General features: G+C 37.4%; 2 protein-coding genes across 11 annotated transcripts in view; one reads left to right on the top strand and one right to left on the bottom strand.

Annotated features, from left to right (window-relative positions):
• Positions 1–12847, bottom strand: part of PUS10 (pseudouridine synthase 10) — a 73179-nt gene extending 60332 nt beyond the window's left edge. For 3 of the 10 annotated variants that reach the window (XR_010934528.1, XR_010934529.1, XM_067704966.1), the window contains exons 1-4: positions 12358–12668; positions 9397–9537; positions 6617–6880; positions 5784–5870 (exon numbers count right to left, since the gene is read on the bottom strand). Coding sequence is in view for 8 of the 10 variants with exons in the window: in XM_067704966.1 (XP_067561067.1) it covers positions 5784–5870; positions 6617–6880; positions 9397–9522 (477 nt within the window). In the remaining 2 variants the exon portion in view is untranslated. The other 7 variants (XM_067704968.1, XM_067704969.1, XM_067704967.1 and 4 more) reach the window with 7 other exon arrangements.
• Positions 12848–12894: 47 nt separating this feature from the next.
• The window catches only part of PEX13 (peroxisomal biogenesis factor 13), a 35861-nt gene continuing 29937 nt past the window's right edge, over positions 12895–18818 (top strand). Inside the window, exon 1 of the mRNA XM_067704975.1 lies at positions 12895–13053. Within this exon, the coding sequence (XP_067561076.1) occupies positions 12962–13053 (92 nt within the window). The 5' untranslated portion in view covers positions 12895–12961. The remainder of the gene's footprint in view (positions 13054–18818) is intronic.

The raw sequence follows: 18818 nt of genomic DNA, 5'->3' as shown, positions 1-18818 counted from the left end.
TCTCAACCACCCACACTGGTGGATTAGCCATAGCAACCTTTTCTTTCTTGCTGCCTCCTCTGCCTATACTTAGCTGGTTCAGGCCAAGAAAAAAGCAAAGCTAGGAAGTAAACATACGCACCTTCAAGTATTTAAACATATGTCTGAATACTCTGCCAACTGCATTCCTGAATCCAGTATACATTATTGTGATGATTTTTAGAATTAGCCTTGCTCCTTGTCCTACTTCACCATGGCATCTCATTCGCGGGAATATGATTTGTGCTTCCTTGCTACAAGGCTCAGTGACTTCAGGAAAGGGTTCTTGCTTTATTTGTTGGTCTCCCTGCAACTGTACCCTCTAATAGTGAGTTATTAAACCTATTCAATACCTGCTCTGACTCCCTGACAGCTGGACTGCTGACTGCCCACCCTAAACTAACCAGGACTTGGGTTCTACAAAGACCTTGACTAATCACAGGTCACTCATCCTTTCTTCCTTGGAACACACGTCCCAATTGTAGATGGAATAACAGAATCCTGAACCTGCTCCCATGTCTAGTCCCATGTTCCCCCTGATGCAACAGCTCTGCCTAGATTTTATCATTCTTTTGTTCCCTGATCCTTCTCGAGTGTATGGCTTACCAAGTGCAGTAGTTAAGAAAAGGCAATGCCCATAGACCCAAGGTAGTTAAGTAAATAAAACATGCCTAAGTATAAAAGATGGAGAGATGGTGTGGATTTAAAAAAAAAAAAAAAGAGCGTGAATGAGGGAGACAAACCCAAATTCCAATAAATGTGACACTTTGGGCAAGCTTTGGTCTTCCCCCCTTCACATGAGATGAGTGAGATGATTAGTGAAGTAATCCCAATCTGTGAGGCTGAAAAAAAATCATCCAAACATACCTTCTTTCCAATTCACAGACACTGGGGATCCGTTAAATTTTCAGAGATTTAAAGGTTGGGAACTCCTGGACTCCATCAGAGATTCTCAGTAGGTTTTAAGGGATTTATACCTGAGATGGTGGCATGGCCAGAGCTCTGACAAATCACAACCATATACATGTCATTTTTCAATGAGGCTAGATGGTCACCAAGGTCTCCTACAGATCTATGATTCTGTGATTCTGATCATGCAGACTTCCATATACTGATGTTGTGCTCACAGAGGTATGCTATTGGGGTCACCTCTCATAAGGAAGATGGGTTTGCTGCATGTCCTCTGAATGGCTTAAAATGTTGCAGCCTGTATATGCAAAACATTAGCAAGGTTACATTCCCCAACCCATCCATAAAGAATCTACTGAAAAATCCCTAAGAGGCCGAGACAGTGATTGCTATAATTTTGCATGTTTTTCAGTGCCTCATTCAGCAACCTTGTAAAAATGCTTTGCATGGATAAATGCACCACATAAAGATTGAAGCAAGTCTTAACTAACTAACCTAACCAAAAAATAGGGTTACAAAGTCTGAAAACTCCTTAGTAAGCTCAGAAAGTTTATCGATTGAAGTGAACCTTAAGTTGGTACTAAATGGTGGGTAAGAGAGAACAAAAACTGATTTAAGCAAGGTGTTGTCATACAAAATAAAAATTGAGAAGTCACGGAAAATGAATAAAACGTAGAAAATATGCATGCTAAATTAGAGAGTTGGGTTAATGAATGAAGATAGCCAGCTCAGGCCTACACATACAATATGAAATTGAAAGTGTAGCTCTCTGTACTTGAAGTCAGAGATTTCATCAAATTCTGTATTATGAGCTAATCATAATTAGAAAAAACATTGCCCTTTAGAAAAAGTAAGCACATCAATCAATTACAGAGGGGGAAAATTACTGGAGTGTCCAATTAAGAAAGATCCTAGGTTAATGGCTGGGAGTTTAAGAGGCCTATATAAATACATGCAAAATTCTGAATACATGCATTTTTAGGACAAGGGAGTCATTGCTTTCTTTAGATTCTTAATGAGATGATGGTCCCAAACTGGCTAAGACCGCACCGATTTAAGTAAAAATCCAAAGTCTTTTGAATACCCATTTGTCAGAATTTAAGAAAAGAACAACTTTGTAAATATAAACTGCTACCACAGAAATGGTACTGCTTTTATTTTTGGCTACTTTTCTAGGGCTGTGTATAACTTATAGTACTTAGTGCAAAGCATGGAAATATCACAAAGTTTAACAAATGAGAGAAAAAAGGTTTTGATTTGACAAATAAAACTCAAACTATACCAAGTTGCATATAGAGAAGTAGGTGTTTCATACGACCAAAGTAACATTTAAGGGATAATTAACATTCAAAGTCAATAGTAATTAAGGACCTACTGTAGAGCACAGGGAACTCTGCTCAATACTCTGTAATGATCTATGTGGGAAAAGAATCTAAAAAAGAGTGGATATATGTATAACTGATTCACTTTGCTGCACAGCAGAAACTAACACAACATTGTAAATCAACTATACTCCAATAAAAATTAAAAACAAAACCCAAAAAAGCCAGTAGTAAACAACTTTCCCGCACGCTGCTCCTGAGGTGGGGCCAGTAGGCCAAACTGATAGTACAATATTGCCCCCTACTGAACTGTACTAGTAAAGATAAACCTAGAAGAACAGGACTTTAAAGTGCTTACTTTTAAAAGGACCTACTTGGAATGCTCTTTTCCCATCAATACCAGGTTAGCCTAATATTAGCATAAGTCTGGGTTATTCACTCTATGGTAATTTTAGTGTGGCAGTAATGTAATGTGGTGTAGGAGTTTAGAGGAATCAATCATGAATATAAGGTAACATTTAAAAATTACTATAATAAATATTTTTCTTAAAACTATATAGGATCTTGAAGTTTGTAAAGGCTGAACAAAGTCTCTAGTCTAACCAACTATAGGTTCACAACTTCCTTACATATATATATATATATATATATATATATATATATATATATATATATATATATATATATATATACATCTGCCAAGTAGTTGCCCAGCCTTGGCTTAAACATTCTGGTGACAGAAAACTCACCATTCCTGAAAACAGTCTATCCTGTTTTGGATAATCCTCCTTACAGCTGAAAATTACTCTATCTCTCCAGGAGAAAACCCCTCAAATATTTAAGCAGGGCAAATTTGTCCCACTAAATCATCTATTCTCCAAATTAAATAACCCAAGTTCCTTTGGCAGCAGCTCCTGTGACCAGGGTTCAGATGTCTCCCACATTCTAAATGCACTCATCTAAATGTGTTTGTTTCTATTGTTGCTGTAACATATTCCCACAAATTTAGTGGTTTAAAACACAAATTTATTATCTTACAGTTCTTTAGGTCAGAAGCCTGACACTGGTCTCACTGGGTCAATAGGGCCATATTCTTCTCTGGAGGCTCTAGGCTAGGAGGACCTGTTTCCTTGCTTTTTCTAGCTTTCAGATTCCACTCATTTTCCTGGGCTCAAGGCTCCCTCCCACTATCTTCAAAGTGAGCAACACTGCATCACTCTGACCATTCTTAAACAATCACCTTTTTCTCTTACCATCACCTCAGCCAGGAAGGGTACTTTTAAGGACTCACATGATTAGGTTGAGCCCACCTAGATAATTAAGGATAATCTCTGTATCTCATCATCCTTAACCTTAATTACTTCCACCAAGTCCCTTTTTTAAAAATGCAAAATAACATACTCACAAGTTTGGGGGACTACTACAAAATGCCTTCCCATTTGTATTTGCTCCTCCTAAAGTAGAACATTCCATCTGACTATGGTACGCTAGGAATGGTCAGCACTGAGTAAAAAAGGATTGTCACCTTCATCTTTTCAGATACTATACTTCTAATATCTGGATGAAAATCCAGAGAACTTACCTAATCACACCCATAATTCTCATTGGGCTACTAACTAAAACTCCTAAGCCATTGCTATAAACACAGCTCTTTTTTTTTTTTATTGGAGTATAGTTAATTTACAATGTTGTGTTAGTTTCAGGTGTACAGCAAAGTGAATCAGTTATACATATACATACATCCACTCTTTTTTAGATTCTTTTCCCATATAGGCCATTACAGAGTATTGAGTAGAGTTTCCTATGCTATACAGTAGGTCCTTATTAATTATCTATTTTATATATAGTAGTGTGTATATGTCAATCCCAATCTTCCAATTAAACATAGCTCAAGCCACTCCTGCCTCATCCTTTACTTGGCAGTTGTTTTTCTAAACCCAAGTATAAGAACGTAGGTTTAAGGACTTCCTTAGTGACGCAGTGGTTAAGAATCTGCCTGCCAATGCAGGGTACATGGGTTTGAGCCCTGGTCCAGGAAGATCTCACATGCCGTGGAACAACTAAGCCCGTGAGCCACAACTACTGAGCCCACGCTCTAGAGCCTGCGAGCCACAACTACTGAAGCCTGCGTGCCTAAAGCCGTGCTCCACAACAAAAGAAGCCACCGCAATGAGAAGCCCACGCACTGCAACGAAGAGTAGCCCCCGCTCGCCGCAACTAGAGAAAGCCCTCATGCAGCCATGAAGACCCAACGCAGCCAAAAATAAATAAATAAAAACAAGAAGAGTTTATGCAGAATAATTCTATTTTTTAAAACAGCATCTTCTATTTCTAATATGGAATATAAATACTTCATAAGTATTCAAAAGTTAATATTGTTAAAATCATCACATGTGGTAAAAATGGACAATACAAATTTTAACGTAAAAATATAAACTTTGAGATGAAGATTGGTAGTAAGATATATAACCACACTTAGAAAATATATTTCTGTTCCTATTTTTGTTACTCAAACACTGAAAGCTTTTGTGAGTCACTTAGCTTTTGGAAGTCTGTTTTTCTCCACCAAAATTGGACCCTGGAGATGACCTATCTGTGAGAAATGCACTGATGATTGACTAGAAAATGACTTTAAGTGTTTATAAACCTCAGTATTATCATTATCACTGCCTTTACTCTTCCATTTGCTCCATTATCTTGTCATCAACAGAGATACTACTTAAAATCACTCTACTCTTTTTCACTTCCCAGCTCTTCTCTATCATTTATCCAGCCTCAACAAGTCTTAAGTCAATCTTTAGCCTTTTAGGGACTAATAAACATATTCACCCAAAGAAAATGATGGTATAAGATGTAAGGTGATGCTTTGGGATTCTTAGGGAAAATATACCTCATACATATAAATAGATGTGTTTACAGCTCATTATAATTTGAGGTTACAGAGGCCATTCTCTCTATACTACATTTAACAGTATTAACAAAGATAGTTTTGTGTTTTCACATCAGTTTCTACACACAGGAACATTACAATAATGACTACTATTATTTTTTTCACTTACCAAAAGAAAAAAGTTAAAATAAATATGAGGCTATTTCTCTCCCTTTTTCCATTGACTAAAAGAGGTGCCGTCTTTTTATATTTTACTCTGGAAAAGAGAAGGCTCATCAAAATTAAAATGATCTTATCCTAGGACCATTATAAAACACATACATCTGCCCCAAAAGATCTCTGAAATCCTGGTCAAATATCTTTCTCTGACCAACATGCCACTCAATGAATGTTGCTACTGAATTAGGACCTTTTAAAAAGATGGCAGTACTGTGATGAATAAACTAACTTGAACCAATAATTCCTTTTCTCATCCATTCACTCAACATCATTAAGCAACTATAATAATGTAATGCTTTCAGTCATTCAATAAATTCATAAAATGTGAAAATATAATATGGGAAGGAATATTTATACTTTCCTATTTTTTTAGAAATTTCTATTGTGTACTTCACATATAGTTTTACGTATGTAAATGACCTTACCTCTCTTACAGATAGCTGTGGTGGGAAGGAGATTGACAATACCAAGTTGGTGAATTCAAACCCAGAGGCCTCAACCTTTTGGCACACCTAAAAAAGTATTACATAAAAAGTATTTTTTATTACATAAAAAAGTATTATATAAATTCCAAGGAATTGCTCAAATTTTTACACTAATCTTCACAACATGAATTTTTGGTCCAGGAGATGACACTGCAAAACTTCTAAACTTTTACCTTTGAGTAGGAAACTCTCACAAACATCCTGAAATCAAATATTTGCCAACTATGACCCTGAGGACTGATATCACAAGGTGCCAAAAGAGCCAGGACTCACCTGCAGAACAACCTGTTGAATGTCAAAATACTTTTCTATTAAGTCACCTGGTAATTCAGAAAAGATCTTAAACAAAATAAAGCTAAATAGGCACTCCTGATACCTGGAAACAAAAAGCAATCCCACCTTCAATCATGTACCTTCCTCAAGGCTGTAACACTAGTCTTTTCTAGACACTAAAAGGTATGACTAAAGAAGAACTTTTCTCTAACTCCTTAGCTATGTTAAACAGCAAAGGGAAAATTGCTACATTTTTGTTCAGTTGAACAGCACTCATAACTGAAATACATGGATACATATTTCATTAATTTTCAGACATGTTGATAAAAAGGTAATTTGAGAATAGTAGGCTTTTTAAAAAAAAAATTAAGAAAACGTTCTAATGATTCATTTGTGTGAAACAAGTTGAAACGAATGGCATTGTTCCTTTGGATACAAGAATTCTAGGCCTTAGAACTGAAAATCTTTATGAATCGCACATTAATAAAAAAACAGTTTACCTTTTTAATGAACTCTTTTTCACAGAAGTCTTGAAGAATTCCTAGGCATACATTGCATACATTTAAATTTGAGTTCTTGGAAGCAATGCTTCCATCTTCAATAATCGAGATCTTTCCCTCTCCATTTTGACTCAGATTATCCATCCCATCAATCCCATCTTCTAGTTCTTGTAGTCGAATTTTCTTGGGAGGTGGGTTTGGAACTTCTGAAATTAATTCATCTTTTTCAGTTTCCAGAAATTTTTGCAGTTCATTGAGCAACTCCTGGAAAGTTAATTAAAAAAAAAAAAAAGTAATGACCCTTAAACAATGTCCTTAAGGGTAAGATGAAGTGTGAAAATTATGATATATCACAGACTTATACAATGCTGACTTATATCAGTTCTGGAGCAGTTAGTTTTATTAGCCAGCACTGGCTTTCAGGAGAATTTAAAAGAGAATACCTAATTCCTATAATATATGTGTGAATATTTTTTCAAAAGAGTTTCATACATAAGTGAAGCTAAAATCCTAAATCTGAGATGGAAAGGCTCCATTAACAAATTTATTAATTTGGCCTGTAGTTCTGTTGTGAGGGTCATTCACTTGCTAATTTCAGCAAAACAAACAAACAAAAACAAAAAAACCCAACTTCAATTCTAATTATTAGCAAATAGAAATGCAAACTGAATTTCCATCTATGCTAGGTTATTTAATAATCTCACAACCACTAAAACTTCATATGTACAATATTTAATATGAAATATGAAAAATTACATAGATTAGAAGTCTATTAAGTAAAAATAATTTCTAGTCAATTTACTAAACAAAGGCAAACAGATGCTGGCAATGCTGAAATTTGGCATCATAATTACAAACCATTTACAGGCATTAATTGAAAAAAGCCCTCTACTACATTCTGGTTTGCCTAATTTCTGTCACTCTTTGTATTGGAATGTAAAAAGTGGCATTCCTTTCAAACCACTATCATATTTCAGACATTCCACTCATCTAAATACTCAGAGGACTTTTCTTCTGTTTTGTCTAAATTGGGCAGGTTTTATTATTCAGTTGTTGAATAAATATCCTTTTGAAATTCACTCATATTACAATTTACTGACTCTAAAGGGAAAAATCTTTCACTCAAACAAATTTAATTCATTTTATTAAGACATGAGCTCTCCTATTAAATCTTTAACAGAGAAATACATACACATATACACATACAGGCATATTATGGCCCACACAAATATGTTTATTATTACCTAAGACCTATAATGTCAATATAACATCGTACAGATACATGCATGTGTACATATATCACATGAATAGAAAATATCAAAATATATTTACCCAGAAAAGTCCTCAGATATTTTCATATTTATATAAAATGATACAAAAGTTGGCAACACTAAGTGTCTTTCTATAATATATATTTTAAAACTTACAACATATGTATAAAATAATAGATTATAAATGTGTCTGAAAAAAATTGTAAGGCAAGTTACACAAACTCAATCTTATCACTTCATAGTCATTATGCGTATAAAGAAATATAGATGTATATATTAATCATCATAGCATATGTACCATTTCCAGTTTTCAAAGTGTTTTCACATACTTTATTAGATATTGTCCCTTAAAATCCTGTGAGGTGGATGTTATCATCATGCCCATTTACAGAGAAGAAAACTGAAGCTGGAAAGTGGTGAAACTGGGATTCAAATCCATGTCTTCTAGCTCCAAATTCTAGGCTTTGGATTCAGACAGACAGTTCATATCCTAGCTTGCTCACTTAATAGCTGTGTAACTTTGGGCAGGTTGCTTAACCTCTCTGTGCCTCAGTTTCTTCATCTGAAAATAGAGACAATCATAGTATGTACTTACCTAATAGGTTATTGTGAGGATTATATGAGAGCTTGACATATAATAATGCTATATGAATATTGGATATAATTATTTCCAAAATAATAGAAACTAATACATAGGAGAAATGACTGCCATTGCTAACTCCTGGGCAATTTTTTTTAATTATAGGAAGCTGAATGTGTGTGTGTATGTGTGTGTGTGTGTGCATGTGTGTGTGCGTGTGTGTGTGTGGTGTATTCGTACTGTTTATAAGTACATATTTACACATATGTATATAATTACTATCTGCCTCTGAAAAGAACATCACTGTTAGAATAAAATATATTTCACAAAATGTTATATATTTTATATGAAATACTCTATTAAATGTCAAAGCTCTCTGTATATTACCATAAATGTCAAAGACCTCAGTATATTACTTTTGCTATTAATAGTGGTAAGTGATAATAAGCATTTACTTCTAGAGAGTTGCAAACACCTATTTGTAAATACAAGTGGTAATACAGAAAACAGAAAAAGAAAAAAGGCAACCAAACCCACCATGCTTCCACCCCCCCATTACATTTTACTAATATCTGGTGAGATGCACTATTTTGTGATATTCTGTCTAGATATTCTTTAGGAAAGATCTACGCAAACATTAAATGCACCAGTGAATTGCTTCACAAAGATCTCACTACATTAAATGTTAAATATAATCACTTAAGAAGGAACTTACATTTTATATGGTAATGGCAATTCCCAAATTACCATTATTGGTAACTACTTTATTATAGTTTTTAAAAAAATTTAATGAAGAGTTATCAACAGATACTTGCCCTCAAATACACAGGTATTGATTTAAGACCCTTTCTTAACTTAAAAAAAAAAGGAAGGAAGGAAGAGAGAAAGAAAGAGAGAAAGAGAGAAAGAAAGAAAGAAAATACCCTTACCTTGTAGGGAAGTTTGTATGGTGCATGAAAATCCACACCACAGAATCTGAAGATACATCTTGGACAGGTACCAGTACTGAGCAACAACTGGGCCACATGCTTGTTTTCCACAGTCAGTGGAAACATATTAAATAGCTACAACTAGAAAAAAAGAAAAAGTAAAACTAATGAGCACCTTTTGTGTTTTACTTTCACAGACAAATATATGGTCACCTTTAAGGATAAAAATCTTTAAAGATAAAACATTTATATTTGAAAATCACTATTTGGTATTCTCCAATAATGTCCCTTTCATTAAATCCATATTGAAACAAAAACTTGAAGGCAATTTATTAGATGGATCAGGTAAAAGTTTCTAATTGTCAAGGACTTTAACATTCTGGATTATGATAAAGTGCATCAACATAACTAAATCAATCAAAAGAAATAAAAACTAATAAAAAATGGCTGTCTCTAAGGAGGGTAATGAAAACAAGAATACAGAGTGTAATTTTGCTTTTTATTTTGTACCATTCAGTATTGTTTGAGAACACAGAGTTGTAAATTCAATAAACTTTCCTGTTAGAAATAAGAAATGAGTTTGCTAGAAAAAATAATCAGATCAGTCTATGTTATGTAATACTTGACTGCCCTTAATGATAGTTAAGCAGTCAAGTATTCAAAGCAAACTGATCAGATTCGAAAACATCAATTTTACTTTGATGAAATAATAACTAAATAAAAACCAACTATTAGCAAAATGAGAAAAATCTTCCTTTCATACACAAGTAAAAACTCCAACAAAAACAAATAAAGTGCAAAATATTTGAGTAATTATTATCTAAAACAAGTTGCCACTTTTTTGCAATTTGAACAAACTCACTTGGAAGTAAATACGACATAGAGAATGGGTTCTTGTTGCCAGGAAGGAGTGGGGTAATGAAAATTAAATTTCGTAGTCATTCTGTTTGGAGGGAAAAAAAGGTCTTCTGATTAATGAATCAGCTCACATTACTTTAAAATGAGGAACTAGTGATATTTTATAAAACTGTGATTGCATGGTTATGGTACTGAGGTCATAGAGATAAAAGATTGTGGCACCTTTAATTTGTTCATTTTCATAATTCAAATGAACTTAGTTTTTGTGGAGGGTGAAGCTCTTACCAACTGCTTACTATAAAGATGTGACTCTTAGAATTAGTTTGTGTTTTCTAACCCTTTAAAACCCACTACTTACTTTCAAGTTTCTAAATGTTTGTGGCCACTTATCAAGAATAGATCCTTGACAGAAAACAGATAGTACTATGGAACTCTTCACCATAAAAATAAGGTCAGCAAGCAGGACTACAAAAACCAGATTGCCTGTGGCTGGGTTCTAATTCAAGGTACCAAAATATGTGAGTTGTCAGGGAGGGGAAGGGAAGAAAACCAAGCTTCTCTGGACACACCAGTGAGAACTTTCAGACACCCAGATTGGGAAACACTGATTAGGATTGCCTAAGTAAATTTGAGCTCCAGAAAGTACAGAATATGTAAAGAACCACCTCTGCATAATGAAGCTCTGTGTGATCATTGTTATTTACAAACGATCTGAATCCCTTCCTCCAGCTCATTTAATCTAATAGTTTGATGCTGATAAGGGGTTGGGATTCTTTGAGGAGCTGATTATCATCATTTAAAGTGTATCCCAACTGCATTCCCCTCACAGAGAAACTGTTTCTATTTCGTCCTTTTTTTCTCCTCCTTTCCATTAGCTAAAGCCAAGGATTTCATTTAATTGAGAATTAACCTTTAACTCAGAAAGAGAAACCAATAAACCCTCCTGTCCAATAAATAAATCCAGGACTGAGTGCTTAAGATGGGCACTTTGTATCAAAGATTTCCCAGGAGACTTAAGTTAAATAGTTGTATTAAAATGTATGCTTTTTCCCCCAGTTGGCTTAAAGACAATGTTTGTTTCTCCATTAGGTTCACTAGAACAAAGGTATCACACTAGTCAATAAATGACACATTATACTCTCTTGGCTCTAAAGTTTCCAAACACGTTCAAAATTAGGAAATCTCCTGTCTTGAGTAATTTGAAGAGGTCTTAAAAGAGCAAAACAAAACCCTCTTCCGTAATTATGTTAGTAATCGAATGGCATTACAAATTTCTCAAGATCACTTTCACCTAGCAACAATCTAGCGACTTCCCAAGCGCGTTAACATTAGGAAAAAATACGTTCTTAAATTTGGTTGTTTCATCTTGATGTACAGCGCTGAAATGCCAGGATTTCATAAGACATCAGAAATCAGTTGTTCCATATTAGATTTATTATCTTTGAAACCAAGCCCTGAGAAATGCATCCCGTACTGTAAGGTTTTCATTGTCGGTTGCCTTTAAGATGTTTGTTTTTCGTTTACGTGTTTACTTTACCCAAAGAACTGGAACATATCATTGCAACAGAATCTCTTCCCAGGTGTCAGGATCCTACGGCGATCCAGTCCCTGCTCCACAAATCAATGGTAACTAGCCCCGTCTCTGGTTTACTAGAGAAGATGGTTTTTCTTTTCACTTCTCGGACGATTACAGAAACTATTTATTACAAACAGGCCAGGAGCAGGCAAAAAAACCAGGCTGAGTCTCACATCCCGGGATATTTTAAAACTCATTTTCATACAGAAGGGTGTCATTCGTCTTGTGGGGTGGGGGTGGGGTGTGGATTTTTAAAGAAAGGCGCTCGTAACTTCATCGCGCTACCGATACACTCAGCAGTGGAATCTACTCTAGATTTCTGGAAAGTTCAACCCCAGGTCTAACCTCCAGTCTTTCCTTTGGCCAACCAAGGAAGCCCTTCTCACCTTCAGTCGGGTCCCCAAACACTTCCCACTCACCCCTCCTTGCTAACAAAGCCTCTCCCACAGGAAGGAAACGATCCCCTCCATCCACACCTCTCCGGCATGCAGTCCTCACCCCCTCTCCTCAGACCTCCCTTGCCTCACCTTCTCCCACGGCGCCGGAGCTAGAGATTTAACCCCTTCCAGCCCTCAGAGGGAACGGGGAAGACTAAAGACAACGCACCTATTGCGTCTAGCAATTCTGTTCCCCGAGGAAACGAGAGCTATAGAACAAAAAGTACCAGCTCCCTCACGCGAGGACTGAGTGAATTCTCCCCTGCTTGTTTGCAGGGAAACCAGTCAAGATACATGGCCGTCCGCCACGCACCTTGCCTGCCCCGCGGGTGGAGGAGTGGTGTTTGGGGCATTACTCCGGCCGGGTGCAGGACTTGTCCCGGGGAAGCCTCCTTGGGACTCTGACGTCTAGGACATTATAGCCGCCACCAGAAATATCGATGAGCTCTTACCCTCTGTTTAGAATGGAAGTTCTTTCCAAGGCAAATAAAAAGAAAGCGTTTCTTCCCATAGGTTAGTGGCATCCTCCTAGGCTGTAATACCAGCCAGCAAAGCACCACAAACCACATCCTGACTGCAGGGGAGGGCCGGGTGGAGGGCTCTGCACTCTGCATGTTGTGCCTGGCGCTCAAGCGGCTGGTGTCCTCGGGCCTGGAGAGTCCCAGCTCAGAGCGGGATCTGAGAGGAGGCGGAGATGGCGTCCCAGCCGCCGCCTCCGCCGAAACCCTGGGAGACCCGCCGGATTCCGGGGGCCGGGCCGGGGTCAGGACCCGGCACCACTTTCCAGTGAGTGTGCGATTTTTCAGGCCGCGAGTTTTGTGGGCCATAGCGGGGACTTGGCAGGAGGCGGTTGAGGCCGTTGTTGGGTGTGAAGTGTCCCCTCCCCCTCTCAACCAGCCCCCACCCACACCCCTAGTCGTAAGGGAGGTCGAAGTGCCTTCGGGGCGCCTGCAAGGGGAATTCGGTGTCAGACAGCTGCTTCTGACTCGGCGGCTCTCGGCAGCGACGTTTCCGGGAGGGGTAGCGATAGTCCTGGGCTCCTGAGTGCCGGTGCTTGGAAGAAAGGGTCAGGTACCACCTGTCCCTTCTGTTTGGGGGACACCCTGACTGAACTGCACGACTCTCTTCCCCCCGCCACCCCTACCTTAAAGAGTTAAGACTTTAGGTCCGTAGCAGGTGAGAGAGGCATTTGCCCGGCCCCGGCTCGTCAGGGAGCAAAGTCTCTCGAAAGCTTTTAACCATCTCTCGACAAGTTGGTGAAAGCCCAAAAGGTCACTTTTACACAACTGGAACTCAAGCCTGTACTGTTTGCGTTCGTTTGCAGCATAACTCAGCAATGTTTCGGATAAAGATTTGGAAAAGCAACAAGCGGGAGTTAAAAAACTGAGGCCTACGAGTGGCCTTTATGTGCTAGATAGTGTGTGATTTTTTTCTAAGGCCTGTGGTTTTTTGTTTGGTTTTAATCAATGTTAAATGGATCTACAACTCAAAAAAGGCTAAAATAGAATAAAAGAGAAGAATTTCACATAGAGAATGGGTTCTTGTGCCAGGAAGAACGTGTTTTGTGTTGGGTGGATCTGGACATCTTTTTTTTAAATTTTTTATATTGGAGCAGAGTTGGTTAATGTGTTAGTTTCAGGTGTACAGCAAAGTGATTCAGTTATACACATACATGTATCTATTCTTTTTCAAATTCTTTTCCCATTTAGGTTATTACAGAATAGTAAGCAGTGTTCCCTGTACTATACAGTAGGTCCTTGTTGGTTATCTATTTTAAATATAACTGTGTACATTGTCAATCCCAAACTCCCAATCTATCCCTTCCGCCCTTGTAATCATAAGTTCTGTTCTCTAAGTCTGTGGATCTGGGCATCTTAATTCAGATGGTGAGACTCGAATGTCACATTGCCTGCTGTGGTAGGTTTACTTACATAGAAATCCCCAACATACTGGAATGTATTTCTGCTATGCTCTAAAATCTTGTAATTTTTTTTAAGGTGTTTGAACACAATTGCTACTTTATTTAATAATGAAGGTATATCAGTAGTAAGCTTTAATTATGCTATTAAGTTGGGATGACACTTTATGCTACTTTTTAAAAAATAAATTTGTTTTATTTATTTTTGGCTGCGTTGGGTCTTCGTTGCTGCGCACAGGCTTTCTCTAGTTGGCAGCGAGCAGGGGTTACTCTTCGTTGCGGTGGGTGGGCTTCTCATGGCAGTGGCTTCTCTTGTTGCGGAGCATGGGCTCGAGGCACATGGGCTTCAGTAGTTGTGGCTCGCGGGCTCTAGAGCACAGGCTCAGTAGTTGTGGCGCACGGGCTTAGTTGATCCTCAGCATGTGGGATCTTCCCAGACCAGGGCTCAAACCCGTGGCCCCTGCATTAGCAGGCAGATTAGCATTTTTTGCTAATATAAAAGTAGCATTTGCTACCTTTTTTTATGAGTGGTTTGACCTTCTTTAAAAATTTGGACTGCTCTTTAGAAGAGATGTTTTATTTTTGCATCTGTTAAAGTTCTGTTTGTAAGATTAACCATTTTCCCATTTTTTAAGAAAATGTGAAGTATTTTAAACACCTAGAGACTGGTAGAGAGTAAGATGATGAATACTTGTGTATTAGCTCCCAGCTTTAAGAAATATTAACATTTTACCAGATTCGCCTCAGATTTTTTAAAAAATAAAAATTAGAGCAACAGTTAAACCCTCCCATTCTTCTTTCCTATGGTAACTACTGTCCCTATTTGGTTTTTATTGTACACAATGTTTTTATACTTCATTATTGAGCTTTGTATGTACATTACATATGTATATATGTATGTATTATTATTCAGTATATTTTTGACTTTAAATATATTCGAACTGTATGTATCATTTGCAAAGTGTTTTTCCACTAAGTATTATTTATTTTGAGATTTATCTTGTTCATTCTTGTAACTGTACAGGCATACTTGGGAGGTATTGCAGGTTGGATTCAGACCACCGCAGTAAATCAAATATCGCAATAAAGCGAATGAATATTGCAATAAAGCGAGTCACATGAGTTTTTTTGGTTTCCCAGTGCATATAAAAGTTATGTTTATACTCTACTGTAGTCTATTAAGTGTGCAATAGCATTATGTATAAAGAAACAATGTATATAACCTTAAAGATACTTCATTGCTAAAAAAATGCTGACCATCACCTGAGCCTTCAGCCAGTTGTAATCTTTTTGTTGGTGGAGAGTCTTGCCTCGATGTTGACTCATTGGAGGTGGTTGCTGAAGGCTGGGGTGGTTGTGGCAGTTTCTTTAAATAAGACCACAATGAAGTTTGCCACATTGGTTGAGTCTTCCTTTCTCGAACATTTCTCTGTAGCATGCAGTACTGTTTGATAGCATTTTACCCACAGTAGAACTTCTTTCAAAATTGGAGTAAATTTTCTCAAACCCTGATGCTGCTTTATCAGCTAAATTTACATAGTAGTCTAAATCCCTTGTTGTCATTTCAACAATCTTCATATCTTCTTCACCAGGAGTGGATGCCATCTCAAGAAACCACTTTCTTTGCTTACCCATAAGAAGCAGCTCCTCATCTGTTAAAGTCTTATCATGAGATTACAGCAATTCAGTTACATCTTTAGGCTTCACTTTTATTTTTAGTTCTCTTGCTATTTCCACCACATCTGTAGTTACTTGCTTCACGGAAGTCTTGAACCCCTTTAAAGTCATCCATGAGGGTTGGAATCAACTTCTTCCAAACTCCTGTTAAAGTTGATATATTGAACTCATCCCATGTATCACAGATGTTCTTAATGGCATCTAAAATGGTGAATCCTTTTAGAAAGGGTTTCAATTTACTTTGCCCAAGTCCATCAGCGAAATCACCATCTATGGCAGCTATAGCCTTATGAAATTTATTTCTTAGATAATAAGACTTAAAAGTCGAAATGACTGCTTGATCCATGGGCTACAGAATGGATATTGTGCTAGCAGACATGAAAACAACATTAATCTCATTGTACACCTCCATCAGCTCTTGGGTGACCAGTTGCATTATCAGTGAGCAGTAATATTTTGAAAGGAATCTTTTCTTCTGAGCACTAGGTCTCAACAGTGGGCTTAAAATATTTAGTAAACCATATTGTAAACAGATGTGCTGTCATGCAGGCTTTGTTGTTCCACTGATAGAGCACAGGCAGAGTAGATTTAGCATAATTCTTAAGGGCCTTAGGATTTTCAGAATGGTAAATGAGCATTGGCTTCATCTTCAGGTTCCAGCTGCATTAGCCCCTAACAAGAGAGTCAGCTGGTCCTTTGAGGCTTTGAAGCCTGGCATTGCCTTCCCTCTAGCCATGAAAGCCCTAGATGGCATCTTCTTCCCATAGAAGGCTATTTTGTCCGCATTGAAAATCTGTTGTTTAGCATAGCCACCTTCATTAATTGTCTTAGCTAGATCTTCTAGATAACTTGCTGGAGCTTCTACACCAGCACTTGCAGCTTTACCTTGCACTCTTATGTTATGTAGATGGCTTCTTTCCTTAAACCTCCTGAAACAACCTCTGCTAGCTTCAGACTTTTCTTCTGCAGCTTCCTCATCTCTCAGCCTTCACAGAATTGAAAAGCGTTAGGGCCTTGCTCTGGATTAGGTTTTGGTTAAGGGAATGTTAATGGCTGCTTTGATTTAGCTAGACCACTAAAACTTTCGTCATGTCAGCAATAAGGCTGTTTCACTTTATCAATAGCGTGTTCGCTGGAGTAGCACTTTTAATATCCTTCAAGAACTTTTCCTTTGCATTCACAGCTTGGCTAACAGTTTGGTGCAAGAGGCCTAGCCTTTGGCCTCTCCTGACTTTTGACATGCCTTCCTCTCTAAGCTTAATCATTTCTAGCTTTTGATTTAGAGGCGTGTGACTCTTCCTTTCACTTGAACACTTAGAGGCCGTTGTAGGGTTATTAACTGGCCTAATTTCAACATTCTTATGTCTTAGGGAATAAAGGAATCTCGAGAAGAGAGAGAGACATGGGAGGAAAGGCTGGTCGCTGGAGCAGTCAGAACACACACATTTATTTTGAGAGTTTGCTGTCTTATAGGGGCACAGTTCATGGTGTCCTAAAACAACTAGAATAGTAACATAAGAGATCACTGATCACCATAACAAATATAATAGTAATGAAAAAGTTTGAAATATTGTGAGAATTACCAGAATGCGACACAGACACGAAGTGAGCAAATGCTGTTGAAACAATGGTGCAGATAGATGGGCTTGACCCAGGGTTGCAACAAGCCTTCAATTTGTAAAAAGCACGATCTGCAAAGCATCATAAAATGAGGTATGCCTGTAGTTCGTTTTAACTGCCATAGAATATTCTGTTATATAAAAGCAAACTATTTGTTCTGTTATAGATATTAGAGTATTAGTTGTTAAATATTTAAAGCTACTGCAGTCAAAATTCATGTGTCTTTCTCCTTGTGCACATTTCCAAGAGGTTTTCTGGGAGGAGAGTTGCTTGCTGGAAGGGTATGCTTATCTTCAAGTACTGACTATCACCAAGGTGCTCCTCGAAGTGGTCGTATACCAATTTTTACATTTTCACTAGCAAGGTATTCTGTTTCTCTACATTTTTTCCAACACTTGTTGTTATTTTGTAGTACTGTATTTACCAATCTGATAGATGTGAAATGGTATTTAATTTGCACTTCTCTGATCAGTAATAAAATTGAGGATCTTTTTGAATGTTGATTTGAAATTTTTTCTGTTGGTAATCTTTTGCCCACTTTTATGTTGGCTTTATCTTTGCTTATCAATTTGTAGGAGTACTTTATTGTTTGTACTGATCCTATTTTGTTTTTATCTTTCAATCTTTGGCTTGTCTTATTGCTTTATTTACATTCATGTTCATTTTTGTTGTACAGATATTTTAATTTTAATATAGCCAAATTTTTCATCTTTTACTTGTGCTTTTTCTATCTTGGTTAAGAAACCCTTTCTACCTCAGATCAGGAAAATTTTTGTCTATATCTTCTTTTAACTGTTCATTTCCCATTCATATCTTTTTTTTTTTTTTTTTTTTGCGGTACGCAGGCCCTCTCACTGTTGTGTCCTCTCCCTCTGCGGAGCACAGGCTCCGGACGCACAGGCTCAACGGCCATGGCTCACGGGCCCAGCCGCTCCGCGGCATGTGGGATCCTCCTGGACCGGGACACGAACCTTTGTCCCCTGCATCGGCAGGCGGACTCTCAACCACTGCGCCACCAAGGAAGCCCCCCATTCATATCTTTAATCCACCTGGAACTGACTTTGTTGTACAAAAATCAGTGTGAAATAGAGAATTCAATTCTTTTCCATGTGGATAACTTATTATCCCAGCACCATTTATTAAGTAGTTTATTCCATACTACTTTATAATGCCATCTATATCACACCAAGTTTTCCTAAATGTGTGGTTCTGTTTGGGGGACTTTATAATATGTTCTGTTGCTGTATTTATCTATTCTTATGCTAACACCACACTGTCTTTATAATAAGTTTTGATATTTGGTATGTCAAGATCCTCCACACATTGCTGTTCTTCA

Source organism: Pseudorca crassidens, chromosome 14 (genome assembly GCF_039906515.1).
Source record: "Pseudorca crassidens isolate mPseCra1 chromosome 14, mPseCra1.hap1, whole genome shotgun sequence".
Taxonomy (NCBI): domain Eukaryota; kingdom Metazoa; phylum Chordata; class Mammalia; order Artiodactyla; family Delphinidae; genus Pseudorca; species Pseudorca crassidens.
This window is presented reverse-complemented; position numbering and strand designations above follow the sequence as displayed.